Here is a 16580-nt window from a genome sequence, read left to right on the forward strand (position 1 = left end):
ATCAATGATACCTTTAATCAGGGCAGAAATTCTCTATTACAACAGGTATAGTCTGGGTGGATGAGAGGAGTACAAAGAAGACCCTCAACAAACATGAGCATTATCATTCTTGTATTTTCACTCAATCCAAGTTTATTGAGCACTTACTGTATACTGTGCCTAGTGCTTTCAGGATAGCGCTCCTTGAAGGAGCTCATAATCCTTGGGATTGAAAACAGTTATGAAAAAATGAGTTAAGAAATGGGTCTACCTCGTAAGTGATTAATTAGCATTTACTCTCTTGCTGAGAGTAAAAATTCAGCTCAATTGAATGGACAGTGAGATTACATAAAATAAACTATAATCTCACCGTCCATTCAATTGAGCTGAAACTTGCTTCCCTCCAAATAAAGGGATTTAGGTTATTTTTGGTTTGGTGTCAGTAGAGGTAGGAGAGAAGGTTCATATTTAGCAAAAAAGGCTGTTTTCATTTCATCTACCTCACCACGGGTGTTACTGGGTGTTACACTCGGTGTAGACCAGATAGGTAGACTCAAATAACAGCTCTGAGACGTATTAGCTAGGGGTCCTTAGGACAATTCTATGACCCTGCTGAGCCTCTGAGCCTACTAATAGGCAGCCCTGTGACAGGTGAATAATCAGGGCCCCTGCAAAGGTGTGTGTGCAAGCTGGGGCGCAGGTGTAATACAACGTATAGCTCTCCAACCCGCACCAGGGGCCCGCTCAGGAACCAAGGGCAGGTGGTTCAGCTCAGGGACTCACCGTCGGAGCAGTCCTCCCCAGCATGGCCCTCGATGCAGATGCAGCGGCCCTCCACGCACTGGCCCCAGCCGCTGCAGTCGTTGGGGCAGGAGCGCCGCCGGCAGTCGGGGCCCGCAAAGCCCTCCTGGCAGACGCACTGCCCGTCCTCGCAGCGGCCCCGGCCGTGACAGTCGCCGGGACACCTCCGCTCCTTGCACGCGGCACCCATGAAGCCCTCGTGGCACACGCACTGCCCGTTCACACAGCGGCCTTGGCCGTGGCAGTCCCCCGGGCACGCGAGTTCCACGCAGTCAGGGCCAGTGAAGCCGTGCTCACACTCGCACCGCCCGTCCACGCAGCGGCCACGGTTGCTGCAGTCCCTGGGGCAGCGCAGGTCCCGGCAGTCTTCCCCGGTGTAGCCGTCATCACAGACGCACATGCCGTTCACGCAGCGGCCGTGCTGGTGGCAGTCGTTGGGGCAGCTCATGTCACCGCAGTCGTAGCCCTGGAAGCCTGCCTCGCACACGCACTGGCCCTGGACGCAGCGGCCCCGGCTGTGACAGTCGTTGGGGCACCGCAGCTGGCCGCAGTCCTCCCCGGTGTGGCCCTCGTCGCACACGCACTGCCCGTTGACGCAGCGGCCGTGGCCGCTGCAGCCGTTGGGACACTGGAGCTCGCCGCAGTCAGCTCCCGTGAAGCCGGCGTCACACTCACACTGCCCGTCCACGCAGCGACCGTGGTGGTGGCAGTCGGAGGGACACCTCTTCTCGCTGCAGTCGGGCCCCGCGAAGCCCGGCTCGCACACGCACTGGCCCTGCTCGCAGCGGCCCCGGCCGGTGCAGGCGTTCGGGCAGCTGAGCTGGCTGCAGTCTTCGCCCGTGAAGCCCTGCTCGCAGTAGCAGGTGCCGTTGACACAGCGGCCCCGGTCGAAGCAGTCGTTGGGGCAGATGAGCTCGCCGCAGTCCTCGCCCGTGAAGCCCTCGTCACACACGCACTCGTTCTCCACGCACCGCCCATGGCTGTGGCAGTTGTTGAGGCAGAGCGGCTCGTTGCAGTCCTCGCCCGCGAAGCCGTCCTGGCACACGCAGCGGCCGTCCACGCACCTTCCGTGCTCCTCGCTGCACGCCACCGGGCACACCTCCTGGCTGCAGTCGGCGCCGGAGTAGCCTTCGAAACACACGCAGACCCCGCTCACGCACTTGCCCTGGTCGTTGCAGTCACCGGGGCAGGCGGGCTGGCCACAGTCCTCGCCTGTGAAGCCCTCATCGCAGATGCACTGCCCGTCCAGGCACTGGCCTCGCAGGTGGCAGTTGCCGGGACATTCGGGCTCTGAGCAGTTGGGGCCTTTCCAGCCGGGTTCACACACGCAGCCGCATCCTTCCGTGCTGAAGTTGCCCCGGCCGCTGCAGAAGGGCCTGGTGTCCAGGCGACCTGCAACGAGAGAGCAGAGGCCGGCCGCTGAGCATAGGGAGCTGCTTTCTCTGTTACCACCTGCCGGACCCAGATTCCAGTGCAGCTGGAAGATGGTGGTACCCTCAGGTTCCATCTTGCTTGAAAACTAGTTGCTTTAAGTGTGAAATCAGAGGGAACAGACATCCCATTAGAGTAGGTGTGAATTCTTAACCTGTACTCTCTGAAACCGTAGACTCCTATGCAAAGATTGTGTACATATGTGTGTAGGGGTGTGTGTGTGTGTGTGTGTGTTTCCACCCCCGGGGAGAGGATCCATAGTTTTTATCGAATTTTCAAGTATTCCCATGACCCCGGTGATTACAAATCATTGCCTTGTGGAATGTATTATGCTGGGCTATGTAATTTCTCCTGCACCTAGCCAAGGTCAGGCACATAAGAGAATAATTGTTTCACACAAGAAATATTTGTTGAACTGAACTCAATTCTGATTCTGGCTCAGTAGCTGTGCTGCATTTGGAAAGGGAGAGAGATGCTCTGGAGATGAGTTTCTTTATCGGTCAAGTGGGACCAATTACCTACTTCCCTGGGGTGTATCAGGGTCAAGTGAGGACATTGCAGACCCACTGTTGTTCTCATTGTGATATTCTCCTGCAGAGTTTTTTGGGTTGACTCAAGTCGGTATGTGGGTTTACGGGACCGAACTTTCAAATTTTCCATTGCTAAAATGAGGCAGCATACGAATGGCTTTCTAATTCTGTCACTACAGCTTATAATGTGGCTCTGCCCCCACAAGACTCATGTGCGTCTAGCTTTTTTTCCTCCCCATCCTGAAGGCTGCAGTGGTGGATGAATTGGTCAGGGCTGACGGCTGCAGTGGTGGATGAATTGGTCAGGGCTGACAGACTCCAGCTCTCTGAAGGCGACATCACATCTTGGCTCAGCTTGCAGGAGTGACTGGTGTAGTCTCCATGGAGCCAAGGAGAAGAAACAAAGCTCACTCCATTTTCTCTGCACCCCAACACAATTGTATCAATATGTTTTATCTCTTTCCTAACAGCAGGGAAGAAGGCAATTGAAACAGTTTGAAAGATGAGGATCGTATATTTTCATGTATGGTAGCCACTGGACACATGTGGCTATTTAACAACCGGATTGTGGCTAGTCTGAATTGAGATTTGCTATAAATGTCAAATACATATGGGATTTCAAAGACTTAGTTTAAAGAAAGGAATATAAAATATCCATTAATAATTTTTGCATCGATCCCATGCTGAAAAGTGGACAATCTGGTTGCACTAATTAAATAAAATAGTTGATTAAAACTATTTTCACCTGTTCCTTTTTCATTTCTTTAATATGACTACTGGAAAAGTTAAGAATACATTCCTGGCTCATGTTGTATTTCTCCTGGACAGGATTGCATTAAACAATTATTTCAGCCCATTCTTTAGCATTAATCCTTATTGTGTAATTCCCATCTACATGTTGCCAGGGAGCTGATGGAAGTGGAAGATTAAGTAATTTGTACCTAAAGAAAACGTCCCCCCCCCCCCCCGGAAACCTAGAGCATGCCCTATAGTCCTCTCCACTTACAGTGATTAGGTCTACTCCTGAAATAACCCATCAAAGTGCTTTCTGGTCATTTTTTCGGGGTGGCAGAAATCAAGGTGTTCAGCTCCAATCTGAAGCTGCCCAAACTCCTGTAGCCCTGTCCAGTCTGGGCAGTGAAGATGAAGACAATTCTAAAGTGGCAAAATCCCTGGGAAAAGGATGTACTGGACACAGGCTATCGGGGGGAGGGGGGCGCGAGCTCCGGAGACGACAGGCGCACTCAGAGCTCCTTTCTCTTATTACTCTTGGTGTCGTTTTGTGCCAATTGGTTAACTTCTTTGAGTCTCAGCTGTTAGATCTGCAGAATGGGAGTATTAAACCTTATCTCAAAGGGTTGTTGGAAGGGTTCCATGAGGTAATGAACTACAGTGCCTGACGCACAGAAGAGGGCTCAATGTGTACTGTGATGATGATTGTTGCTGCCATTAAACTGGGACATTTTTTCCAGTTCCCACACTTTCTACCTCCACACGCAGCACTGTGTCTTTGTGAGAACACCAGGGCGTGGGATACCGTGGTTTAAGTCCTAACTCACCTGCTTGCGGCAGGACTGTGAGGAATCCCACCCTCCTTCTGGGCCTTAGTTTTCCTGCCTGGACAATGAGGTGATGGGGCCGTATCAGCACCTGTCACAGAGTGATCTTGGTCAGGGATTTCACAATATGTTCATAGGTTTTGGGGTAGAGAATGTGTAGGTCTCATGGTCAAATAAATGTTAGAAACTGGTCATTAAAGTGAAACAAGGTTTTTCCAAGCAAGACTTCTCAGAGGCCTAGAAACTCCTCTGAGAAACATTTGTCACCAAGACTCTCCAAGAGCAGAACAGAGATGGTTACATTCTCCACATTTATTTGACCATAAAATCTCTTCCCAATGAACACTTTGTGAGGCCAGTTCCCCAGGGAACCCGCTTTGGAAACAAAGTGACGGATCTGGCCATCCTCCTCATTTCTCTGTCTGGACGGTGAGCGGCCGGGCATACCTTCGGCAGGCTGGAGACAGCAGCCAGCTCCTGTGGTGCACTGCTCCCGCAGGGAAGACACCAGATTCTCCAGCTCCTCCAGTCTGCTCAGAAGCTCCTTGACGTCAGGAGCCGAGGCGCAACCACAGGCCCGACGCGGGATGTTGATGCGGTGTGTGAAGACGATCTGGTTTTCCCCATCGACCGTGTGCTCCTGGAAGCTCTCGCTGGGCTCTGATGGCGGGGCCAGGTCTTTCTCCCCACTGGCTGATTCCAGATCCACCGAGCACTGGGAACCGACAGGCAGCTTAATGTTGTAGACATGATTAAACACCACTGGCTGGTGTTCCTCCGGCAGAGTGACATTCACCCCGCTCTGTCGCTTGTGCCGGATGACCTTCTTGAGGACACCACCTTCGGTAGTGAGGGTGAGCGAGGCTAGGAGGATGCCCGCCAACAGCCGGGTCATGGCCCCCATGGTGGAGGTGGGTTTGGCTGGGGGGTTTCCGCACTCCTGCTCCTAGGGCGTCTCAGTCTCAGGCAGAAGTGTGGATGTGGAAGCCCAGAGGAGAATCCAGATCAGTGCGTTCCTGCTCTTCTTGAAGGAATTCTCTTCTGCAAGTACATGAGGGAAATCAACAAGCTCATTAGTAGCCATTGCTAATCGACTCTATCAAATAGCGTCATTCCAAGTGAATTTTGACGTTCTATCTCCTGTGTTTGAAGCTCTCCTGATACTCCTTCATTATACCCTGTAGTGTTGGTACAAACTGGTCTGTCTTGAAGGAATGATTTTCACTCACTTACCAACTTCTGGAAATACAGGGAGATGGCAGGGAATAGGGAAAAGGGCAAAACTTTGGAATAGCATAGACCAGACCGCCAGGCTGGATCTCAGCTCTGGGTCTGTGCCTTTGGGTAAGTCATGTAACTTTTCTTTGTCATGTTTCTCTTTCTGTATCGTGAATGGCTAATGTCGGGGTTAAGATAATGATATAAGTAAAAGCATAAGTAGAAAGCTTCCACAGATTTACGAATCCCTTCGATATTTACTTGATGAGCCCACTGAGCGAGTCATTGTAGTGCCATGAAGCCACAGTCGCAGCAGACGTGCCGTAACTCCTGCCTCTTATTATTGTCCTGCGGTCTGCATTTAGTAGCACCTGCTGGTTCTCTTCTACTCTGGGAGGCAGAGGTTCCAATGATGAACATGCTAGAAGGCAAGGCGAGCTTTAATTCCAGCCCAGCTTCTTAACTGTTATGTGGCTGTTGGAACAGTGCTCTACATCTTTGAGCCTCCGTTTCTCTTCTCCTTGATTTATTTCTAAAACCTTAAAAAGTCAGGTTTTTTGGAGAATCTGACAGAATGTTTCTAACCCAGTTGTCCAAGCTATGATCGAGGGCAGGAGATGGCTCAGAAAGAATGTCCATGAGCCTCTGGTGTCTTCTCCAATCTATAAGTACTTATACTATTTTCACTGAGTGTTATGGACTAAATTCTGTCCTCTCCTCCCCCCAAATTCACATACTGAAGCCCTAACTTCTCATGGGACTATATTTGGTGATAGGGCCTTTAAAGAGGTAATTAAGTTAAAATGAGGTCAGAAGGGTGGGTTAGTGCTGGTGTCCTCAGAAGAAGAGGATCACCATGTGACAGAACTCTCCCTCTCCCTTTCCCTGTCCCTCTTTCTCCCTCTCTGCTTGTGCACAGAGGAGAGGTCATGTGAGGACACAGTGAGAAGGCAGCCATCTGCAACCAAGAAGAGCGCCCCCCCCCCCCCCAGAACTGAATTTTCCAGCACCTTGAACTGGAACTTCTACTCTGTAGAACATGTAAGAAAATAAATTTTTGTTGTTTAAACCAAAATAACAGTCTGTGATATGTTTCCATAATGGCCTGAACAGACTAATACATTGAGTTTTCCATAATAATCAGAGTTCTGTGGAGGTAGAAATAAACGTAAGACCAACTGTCTACCCTCAAGGCCTTAACAACAGAATTATAAATAAAATGGAATCACATGTTCAATACTTAAGGAACAAAGCAGGAAGGAATGCAATATACTGATTTTGTGGTATAGAGTATTACTGCTGACGGAATTGGAAAACAAATGAAAAGAATTGTCAAAGAGTGGTAGCTGGAAAGGACAGAATTTAAACTGAGCCTTAAAGAGTGAAAGGATTAGATAACCAACAGAGTATGGAGGAGATTATGCTATTGTGAGGCAGTTCTTACTTTGCTAAATTGTCTTATTAATCTGCCTTATGACTATCAGTATGGACAATCAAGGTAGCAGAGGCAAGGGCTGTTGTCAAAGGTGGTTGAGAAATTTTTGAGTAGATAGGAAGACACGGCTAAACCATAGAGGGTTATACTATTGACCTAACTATGCTCTGGATGGATGTGGGAATGACATATATAAGGAATGAAGTCATTCATACTCCTCTTTAATTAGAAAATAAACCTGAATATAGTTCAAGAAAATAATTGAGAGGTATTCGGTTTTTAATCAGTCGCTTCACAAATTAGCATTTTTCGATGCCCCTGCTATTCTTACACTTGCTCATTCAGCGTTAGCTACATATGTCAATTAGAAGCAGTATTTGGAATGCTTATCCTACAGAGGTTCTCTTAACTTTTTTTTTTCAGAAGGATTTTATCCCAGTGATAGAATGCATCAACATGATCCCAGTGATTGCCTTCTGCATGACAACAGAAAGTGTCTGTGAAATCTGGAGCGGGATTATGGCAGGGAAAACTGAACTGAGAAACATCTCTGTAGGACTGAGCAAGGGTCTGGGGACTGTGAAAGCACTGGCTATGCATTTAATCAAGAACTTCCTATCTACACATCCCCATCACATCCTAATTATATTCGTACTTGGTATTTTACCAGCTATCCATGTAACAGCTACTTAGGGCATCTACTCCCTGGTTGGGCAAAAACAAACAAAACCCCAAAACTACAGCAACAAAAAAAGGAAACAAACACTTTTTTTGAGTATGCTTTCTTATTCAAATTACTTTCCTAAATAAGAATGTGTGGATCTGTGATGTAGGCCAGCCTGTTGAATAAAAATTATTATGAAGAAGAGAAACTTGGCAAGTTCTTTTTTTTTTTTTTTTAAGCCAGCATAGCCCATCTTATTTGTTTACTGGACAAATATTCATTAATTGCACACTCTATTGCAATCACTTTAACTCTCTTTGCCTTCCACAAAGTCCTTCCTTCCACCCTCTTCCCATCAATTCTTAGCTTTTTCTTTCCTTTTTTTTTTTTCTTTTCTTTTCTTTTTTTTTTCTTTTTTTATGAGAAAGGGCCATGGGCCAAGCTTGAAATGCTTTTGGACTTTAATCCAACACTTTTTTGTGTGTTGCTAAATGACTTAAATTTCCATCTAAAAGGCCATTAGAGTTGCTGGTTGAGACTCCAAGGCAATGAGTCTAGGGTAATAATGACCAGAGTATGGGTTGAGTGAGGATTTTTCACTGCTGTATGTAAGAGACTTACATTGGCACAGCCAAATGCTGCATTGTTTGGAGGAAGGAAATGTGATTCTTGAGGGTTGTGTATTTCCCATTGGCTCATGGCTGTCTGAGGGCAGGTGGATATTTTTTGTACTTTGGAAAAGACCCATTACATCTTCAGGGTGGAGGAAAGTGCCCAGGTTTTATTTATTTTTTTTTAATATTTATTTATTTATTTATTTATTTATTTATTTATTTATTTATGTTTTTATGTTTTTATTTTAATGTTTTTTTATTATATTCTGTTAGTCACCATACAGTACATCCCTGGTTTCCGATGTAAAGTTCGATGATTCATTAGTTGCATATAACACCCAGTACACCAGGTTTTAGAATTAGACATACCTGGGTTCAATGCCACTCATTAGCTCTGTGACTTTGACAATGACTTATCCTCTCTATCCATGACCTTATTTGTAAAATGTGAGTGCAAGTCTTTCCAAAGGGACTTATGGATTAGAAATCTGTATAGAAAGCAGCCAGCATGGTGACAGGCCCATAGTAGGCACACATTAAAAAGTAGCTGCTCTTTTGTTGCACTCCTAAGAACAAAATGTAGCCATGAGTTCAGGTCAATAGCTTCCCTTTGCTTAAGCCTGAGCTTGACCTCCGCATTGTATACTGTCTTAAACTCTGTAGCAACCTGGATCTAGATGAAAGAGGCACTGCAGAAACTGCTGATGGGGGGAGGAGGTAAACCTTACGAAGATCAATTTTCTAGAACTGGAAATGTTTACACCAGGGAGGAAAAAGACAGGGAGCAAATAATAACCTTTAAAAATGTAAAATATTCTCATATAGACAACTGGCTGGTTAATGTCTCCCTTGAGGATAGACCTCGGGATAATTATTTTAGATTGTAGTTTGTGATAACTTAGGTTAGACGTGAAGAAGGGTCATGTTCTGACAGCAGGGCTTTTAAAATTTCAGAATGGACGACTTATTTTATAGAGACTCTTTAAAAAGCACGAGCAGATTGTTATCTTTATAGGAAGTGATCAGGCAATGGAAGGTCTGGAAACTATCTTGTAGGAGGAATGAGTGTGGACTGTGTGTGTTTATCCTGTAGTTGAAAAAGCCAGGGTTGAGAAGGACAGGATGACCACGCATAAATCCTAGGGAAGCAGGAGCTGGCTAGTCCCTTGTGTCCTCAAAGGACAGAACAAGGGCCGATGCGTGTTTATGTTGGGGAGGGGAGTTGGTTACAAGAAGGCAAATTTCAGCACAAGAGGAGAAATATTTTTCTACTTGGAACTCTCTAACAGAAAGGGCTTCTTTGAGAATATAGCACGATCCAAGGCACTGGAATGTAGGCTAGTGTTGAAGAATAGCTTCTGTAGACACACTGTCTTGGGTTTGAGTAACTGTTCAACTTTCTCTTTCTTGGGTAAAATGTTATCTACTACCCTAAACCAGAGTCACATCGTCATTCAAATGTGATAAAGGGGTTCTCAGGAGATTCTTGTGAAAAGCGCATGAGATAACGTGGGTAGTAGGGACGGCAGAGCCTTAACAGCAGAAGTTCATCGAAGGGAAGCTTTTGTAGGGGAAAGCATGGCCTTCAATTAATATTTTTTCTAGAATTTTATTTCTCCCAACTCTTGCAATCTATGTTGGCATATGCAGATCTGTTTTTTAAGCAAGGATAAAAGTTCTGCAGTGACAGATTCCTCCTTCAGAGTTCCCAGACCAATACACTTTGGAAGATACGGATGTACATATAGACCCAGGTCTACCTATATTTTATGATAACATTAAAGGATCTAGTTGAGTATCAGTGTTTGCAAAAGAGAACAGCAGGAAGAGACATAGCCTTTGCATTAGCTCGACACATAAGCTGCCGGGGTTACACGTTTAGGACAAATGGGCTATTTCCAAACTTTGCATGTTGCCCTGCTCTTTATCAGCATAAATTCTGGGGAAAGAAAAGTAGTGCAGATCAGATTTTGCTTTGTATCTTTATCAAAAGCAATTTATAGATCCAAATAAACTGCTGTGCTTTTTTTGGGGGGGGGGGTGAGACTCTTTAGGTCCGTCCATTCCTGTTAATTTCTCAAAACATAATTAATCTGGAGAGAAAAAATACCATAAACATTTCCCCATGAGATAGAAGGTTCAAGAAGAGGTAGAAAACTTTGAATGCATTGGTTTAGAGCCGTGGTGTCCAATATGGCAGCCACTAGTCACAAGTGGTTGTTAAAATGAAAATGAATTAAGATTAAATATAATGAAAATCTCCATCCTCAGTGTAATACTCACAGTTCAAGTGTTTTATAGTGGCATGTGGCTAGTGACTATAACATCAGTGCAGCTACAGAACTGTTCCATTGCGGTAGGAAGTTCTGTTGAGCGGGATTGCTTTGGAGGACTGCTTAGTGATATTAAATCCGTGGTACAGACAAGGAAACTGAAGCTCAGAGAGGTCAAAGAGAATCTGTATGATGTTGCTAAGTGTCCTGTCTCATGAAAATGGGTGAGTACCTCAGGTACAGATGGCAGGAGGCTAGTGTGAGAAGATGGCGCCTGTGTGGTAACGGAGCTAAACATAAGCAAATACGTGTGTGCAGTATAATTTCCTTTATGTTTTTGGACCTTACATGTTCAAACATATCCAGGTACAAGTGAGAAATGGCCTTTACGGCTATTGTCCTCCTCAAATCTGAAGGGACATCCACCTTGCCCCAGGCCAGCATCCTTCTCCTCTACTCCCTATCCTACCTTGGGATAGTAAACTTTTTCTTCTTCCTCTTCCTCCCTCCCTCCTCCCCTCCCTCCCTCCCTTCCTTCCTTTCATCATACTTTTGAGCCCCAAGTTTTCCATGAGTTTCTTCTCCTCAAATCAAACCAAAGATAAGCTACCTCAAGGATCACTCTGGCCATGCCTAACATCTTGTCCTGCTCTGCCTCACCCTTCTCTTGGAAGCTGGTAGAACTTGTCAGAGATAACTTATGGCTCTCCTTCTGTTGACCCATACGGTACTTTGTTCCAGAGTTTTTGAGAGGACTCAGTCCCTTCCCTTCAGCAATATAAACCATTCTGTTAAGCAGCTAGGTGTGGGAGAAAGAGCCTGATCTTTGGAAAGAAATAGACCTACGTTAGAATCCAGCTTTTCCACTTAGTAGCTGCTTCTTGGGGCCACTCACTCACCCCCTGGGTCTCACGTGCCTGGATCCCCTCCATGGATATACCTACATCTATTTCATGGCGTTTCGGGAGAACGGAATGAAGTGAGAGGTGAGATATGTCAAGGTACTAGCATAGTGTCTAGCACACAGTAGGTGCTTTCTATATGGTGGCTAATAATAATAGAAGCGATCATAACACTAGTCAAGTAGAGAATGGGTCAGAAAGAAAACTTTGCATCTAGAAGGGATGGGAGAATCAGGGAGATACATCATGATTATAATAACAATATAACAGGTAACAGTAGAGACTGGTCAAAGTCTATGCCTGTTTAAAGTGGAGGGAGGCTGCATTCTTTCGAGGGGTTTAGGAAAAACACTTTGAGCCATCTGAGACAGACCCGAAGGAGGGGTGGCAGTTTCGAAAAGTGGGTGGATACAACCGCAGTAGGTGGGTAGGATTCGGAGCCTGTGGAAGTCTAGAAAGGGAACAGAGAAAAGGCGAGGGACTTGGAATGCATGGTTGATAAGGAGAATAAAGAAGATGACAAATGCCTCCCTTTGTGGCTCCCTGCTAGAGGCAGAGGTGGGGGTAATGTGGATGAAATACTGAAGGTCAGTCCTACTGGGGTGTCAAAGACATGCAGGGCAGCGGAAAGGAGCGAGCACACAGAGCTGGTAGAACCAGAGTAAGGAATAGGAGTACATGAAGGGTCAACGTGAAGAGCCGGCACTGAGCCCAGTAAGCAACGTTGTATCTGAGGATAGTGTCCTCTGCTGAAAGGACTAGGTAGAACATAAGCTTCTGTCTTTAGTCCCTGGCCTCCAAATACCCGGCATATTTAGGGTTCCCCCTCCAAATTTAAAGAGATTAAAATAATGGTCCTGAAGCCTTTTTTTTTTTTTTTTTTTTTTTTTAAGTTGGGGAGGGCATTAAACTGTTAGGACTTCATTACAGTTGCAAGATAAAAATTAGTTCTTGGTTCACCTTCTCCGGTATTGGATGTTGCCAGTGTAGGATCATTTTCCAGATCCTGGCAGTATAGATTTTTATTCAGAACATTACTCTGAGGTAACCCTTCCTTTAACAGGTGAGGACAGCATGGTCGGTATCATGGCAGCCATATTCCAAGGGCTTTCTAGTTAATAATTTTATACTTTAAGGTGCCTCTTGTCTGGTTATCAGATCTGCCCCCACCCCATCCCCGAGAAGAGCTGTTTGGTAGCTAACCTCTTGGAAGCAGCATGACAGAAACTATCCATTATTTATAGGCACCGCACCACAGGACAAAGACCACTGCTGGATGAAGCAGTCAACAATCTTTGAATTTTTTCCTGGTCACAGCTGGAGAATAAACAATTTCATTTTTAGATAAAGATAAAACTTCCAACTGGCTAGAATCATATTTCAGAATTAGTTACTTATGACTTCATTTTTAGTGGCTCCCAGAATATATCTATCTTGTTGACTTAGGCACGCACATGGAATACCCTAGGTTGGGGGCAGCAAGGAGGATTTTCCTACTGTTTAGAAATGCAGATGAATCTCTTTCCACCGCATTTTGGCAACACATGAGGCAGCTCACACCAAATTTTTCTTCTTGCTTACAGGCAAGAGAATTTTATCGTACACAGTCATTTGAGCATGGAGCTGCTTACATGGGCGTTCTTAAAGGTTCTAGAAATTCTTCACCCCTTGTCCTTCCCAACATCCATAAATTCCTTCTTGGAATGTGTCAGGAAGAGAGAGGAGCCAGGAAACAGCCTTAAGTGTGGATTTTTTCCGAGGACATCTGATCCTTATAGTTGAGTAAGGCCAGCACAACCTGTCCTAAAAGAATTAAGAGAACTCTGACTGCCAAACCAAAGCACCTCCAAGCCCTAGGTGTTTGAATTCCAGCACTGAAAAGCATTTATCCATTCATGTAGCATGGTGACTTAACTGGTGCCCAATTCGGACGCTATTGGAGCCAGCAATCATCCCAGAGGCCTGAGAATTATTTCATTTGAAAAACTACTCATTCTTGCATTCAACAGAGATGAACTGAATGAGTGCTAAGATAGCCCAAGGGATAGTGAGGTGTTTCAGAGACCCATGACGGATAATTCTTGCTCTCATTAAGTTCACGGTCCAGTAAAGGAAACAGACACATCGACAGATAATTACGGGGAAGAATGATAAACGCTAAAATTGGACAATTATCCAGGAAGAGTCTGTGCAGTGTTTGAGAATATCTGTTCTAGAATCAGTCAAATACTATTGAACCCTGGTTCTGCCACTTGCTCTCAGTTGGACCCTTATGGAATGTGCCGTTTTTGTAGGTCCAAAATGGTTGGACAGAAGGTAACTTCATATGGTTCCATCTAGTAGCTATGACCTTCGATAAGTAACATTGCCTCTCTGAGCCTCAACTTTCTTGTTTGTAAAACGGTAACACTAATATCAACCCCACAATAAAGTTCTTTCAACTGCAAGTGGGAGAAAATGAGATTAAATGAGGTAATATATGAACCCATTTAGGACAGTGCCTAACAGGGGAAGAGAGCTCAGTAACCTGTGTGTGTTGTTATTGTGTGATGGTTTGTGTCCTTGGTTTAGAGAAGGCAGTTAGGGGAAGGCTAGTCTCTGAAGGATGAGAGATTCGTAAGGGAATGCGGGGGAGCCCCCTCTTGCCCACTACTGCTTTTTCCTTGGCAGTGTATCGCTGTTAGTGCGTCAGTTTGTCAAGTGTCAGGGGTACTCTGAAATCCACAAGGGAGTGAGCAGGCTCAGGCTACAGCTCTGGTTTTCCTCCTGGTTTATCTATTCTCATTCAGTAGCAAGAAAAGCAAGTCTGTGAGCCTAGGGTGGGGCTCTTTTCTGGGAGGTCAGTACCCCGGCCAAGAGGCAGTGCTCCTACTGGGATGGTTGTCCATGCTGTTCCGCCAGGGATTTCTCCAGAAGAGGCTGCTTGCGGTTTAGTCTTTTAAGACACTGCTCCTGACGGGAAACGTTTGGCTCAGCTTCTCGGCACTTTCCACAGACACAGACAGGAGTTGATAGAGTGAAAATCAGAGTTGAGCAGGGCTTAAAAGCAATGGTAGAAGATCACTGAGTCTGGGGGTGGCAAATCTGTGGCACCAACACACATCCTTCTAGTATACGTGGCAGACATTGCTAATCAGCACCTATACTTTTCCGCAGATCCCCGCTTCAGCACTGGTATGAATACATCGCGCCAGGCAGCCACATCTGAATCAGGAGAGGCAGTACATGCCATGAAAGGGAATTACTGAACTGAAACATCAGAGAAGGTCGGTAGCTAATTAGTGGTAAAGCTGATATTAATACCCAGAGATCCTCCTTCTTAAGTCAATGAATTTGATTGAGGTTTATCTCTTCCCCCAGGTTATTGAAAGCCCTTCAAAAATAAGTCCATATGAGAGGCTTCTGGTAATTCTTAGTCTGAAGTCATTGTAAAGGTCCCCAGAAAGAAGTATCAGCGATAGGATCTTGGAGAGACTCTGTGTTAAGAGATTTCCAGGTTTCTTGGTCCTGTAAGGTTTCTTTGGTTTTCTATCCATCCAATCAACCATCCATCCATACATCCATCTGTCCATCTACCCATCCATCCACCCACCCACCTATCCATCCACCCACCCATCCATCTGTCCATCCGTCCATCCATCCATCCATCCATCCATCCATCCATCCATACATCCACCCACCCATCCATCTGTCCATCTATCCATCTATCCATCCATCCATCCACCCATCCATCTGTCCATCTGTCCATCCATACATCCATCCACCCATCCATCTGTCCATCCATCCATCCATCCATCCATCCATCCATCCATCCATCCAACTATCCATCTTTTCAGTACATATTTATTAAATACCTACCATCAGCCAAGCCTTGGGTTAACCATGAAGGATACCACAATGAAGAAGATCAACGTGTTCTAATCATAAAGCTTACAATTTTCTCCTAAAAGTTCACAAATGCAGTTGATTTTTAAAAAATTTTTATTGTTATTTTATATTTTTTAAGAGAGAGAGAGCGCACGCAGGGGGGTAGGGGCAGAGGGAGAGAGAATCTCAAGCAAGCTCCACGCCCACTGATAGACAGATGGGAGCCTGACGCGGGGCTCAGTCTCACAATCCTGAGATCATGACCTGAGCCAAAATCAAGAGTCGGATGCTCCACTGTCTGAGCCACCCAGGCACCCACAAATGTAGTTGATTTTAAGTCCATGTACTATGGATTTAATATTTGTGATATTCTTAAGAAGATACTGTGATAATGTTTGTGCAGATAGAGAACGTGGCACATACTCTCAGGCTGATAGCAAGAGTATAAGTGTTAAGATTCTTTTGAGGGCCGCTTGCTGTTTACTTAGTACGGGCTGCACAACATGATGAATGCTAGGGAGACTAGGCAGAAGAAGGACTTATTCTCTGTTTCCAGAAATATCAGAAACTAGAACATACACAGCAAGGTTCAGTAGCAGTGCTGGTCTGAATGAAGGAATTGAAGCAAGTGTCACCCTGAGCATGGAAGTTCCCAGAGGGCTTCCTGGAGGAAGAAATGCTTAGAACCACCAAATATTGATTGAAAAGGCCTTGGAAGATAAGGAAGAGGTTGAAATCATAACAATGATAATAAAAGTAATAAAAATGTCATCTACGACCATTCCGTGTGTGCTTATTTTGCCAGTAAGCATCTTAGGTTTCCAATTTTAAATTCTCACAAAATGGTATGAGGCAGTATCTTTATTCTCATTCTGAAGATGAGGAAACTGAGGCAGAGAATAATTATGCGGCTTCTGTAAGTTCAGACATGTATTAGGTAGTGGAGTCAGATGAACACAAGTCCATCCAAGTCCAGACAAGTGCCCTGAACCACGGTCTGCTACAACCTTTTGTGCTGGAGGGCCAAGGAAAAAAGTGATGGTTCAAGATCAGTCCCAAGCTCTTTCTCCATAACTTTCAAACACCCGGGTCAACAGGGAAAATCTTTGGACATGCTGTCATATCTCAGTTACCAATGAGAGAGGGTGCCAGATGCCTTGAAGGCTGCTCAAGAGCCCCTTTGCCATCTCTGATTGGACAACTCTATGTGTCCTTCAAGATAGAGCTCAAAAAACTATCTATTATTAGAAGTTTCCTCGGGTAATTTTTTCCCTCTGAATTCTCCAGGTTCTTGATTTGATACGATT

At 45.5% G+C, this 16580-nt stretch overlaps 1 protein-coding gene across 10 annotated transcripts in view; it reads right to left on the reverse strand.

The window, feature by feature from the left end:
- TNC (tenascin C) overlaps window positions 1–16580 on the reverse strand; it is a 92026-nt gene that overhangs the window by 59233 nt on the left and 16213 nt on the right. For all 10 annotated transcript variants that reach the window (XM_057313713.1, XM_057313714.1, XM_057313717.1 and 7 more), the window contains exons 2-3: window positions 4748–5341; window positions 763–2172 (exon numbers count right to left, since the gene is read on the reverse strand). In XM_057313713.1, the coding sequence (XP_057169696.1) occupies window positions 763–2172; window positions 4748–5204 (1867 nt within the window). In that variant the 5' untranslated portion in view covers window positions 5205–5341. The remainder of the gene's footprint in view (window positions 1–762; window positions 2173–4747; window positions 5342–16580) is intronic.

The sequence above is a fragment of the Ursus arctos genome, unplaced genomic scaffold (genome assembly GCF_023065955.2).
Source record: "Ursus arctos isolate Adak ecotype North America unplaced genomic scaffold, UrsArc2.0 scaffold_18, whole genome shotgun sequence".
NCBI classification, from domain to species: domain Eukaryota; kingdom Metazoa; phylum Chordata; class Mammalia; order Carnivora; family Ursidae; genus Ursus; species Ursus arctos.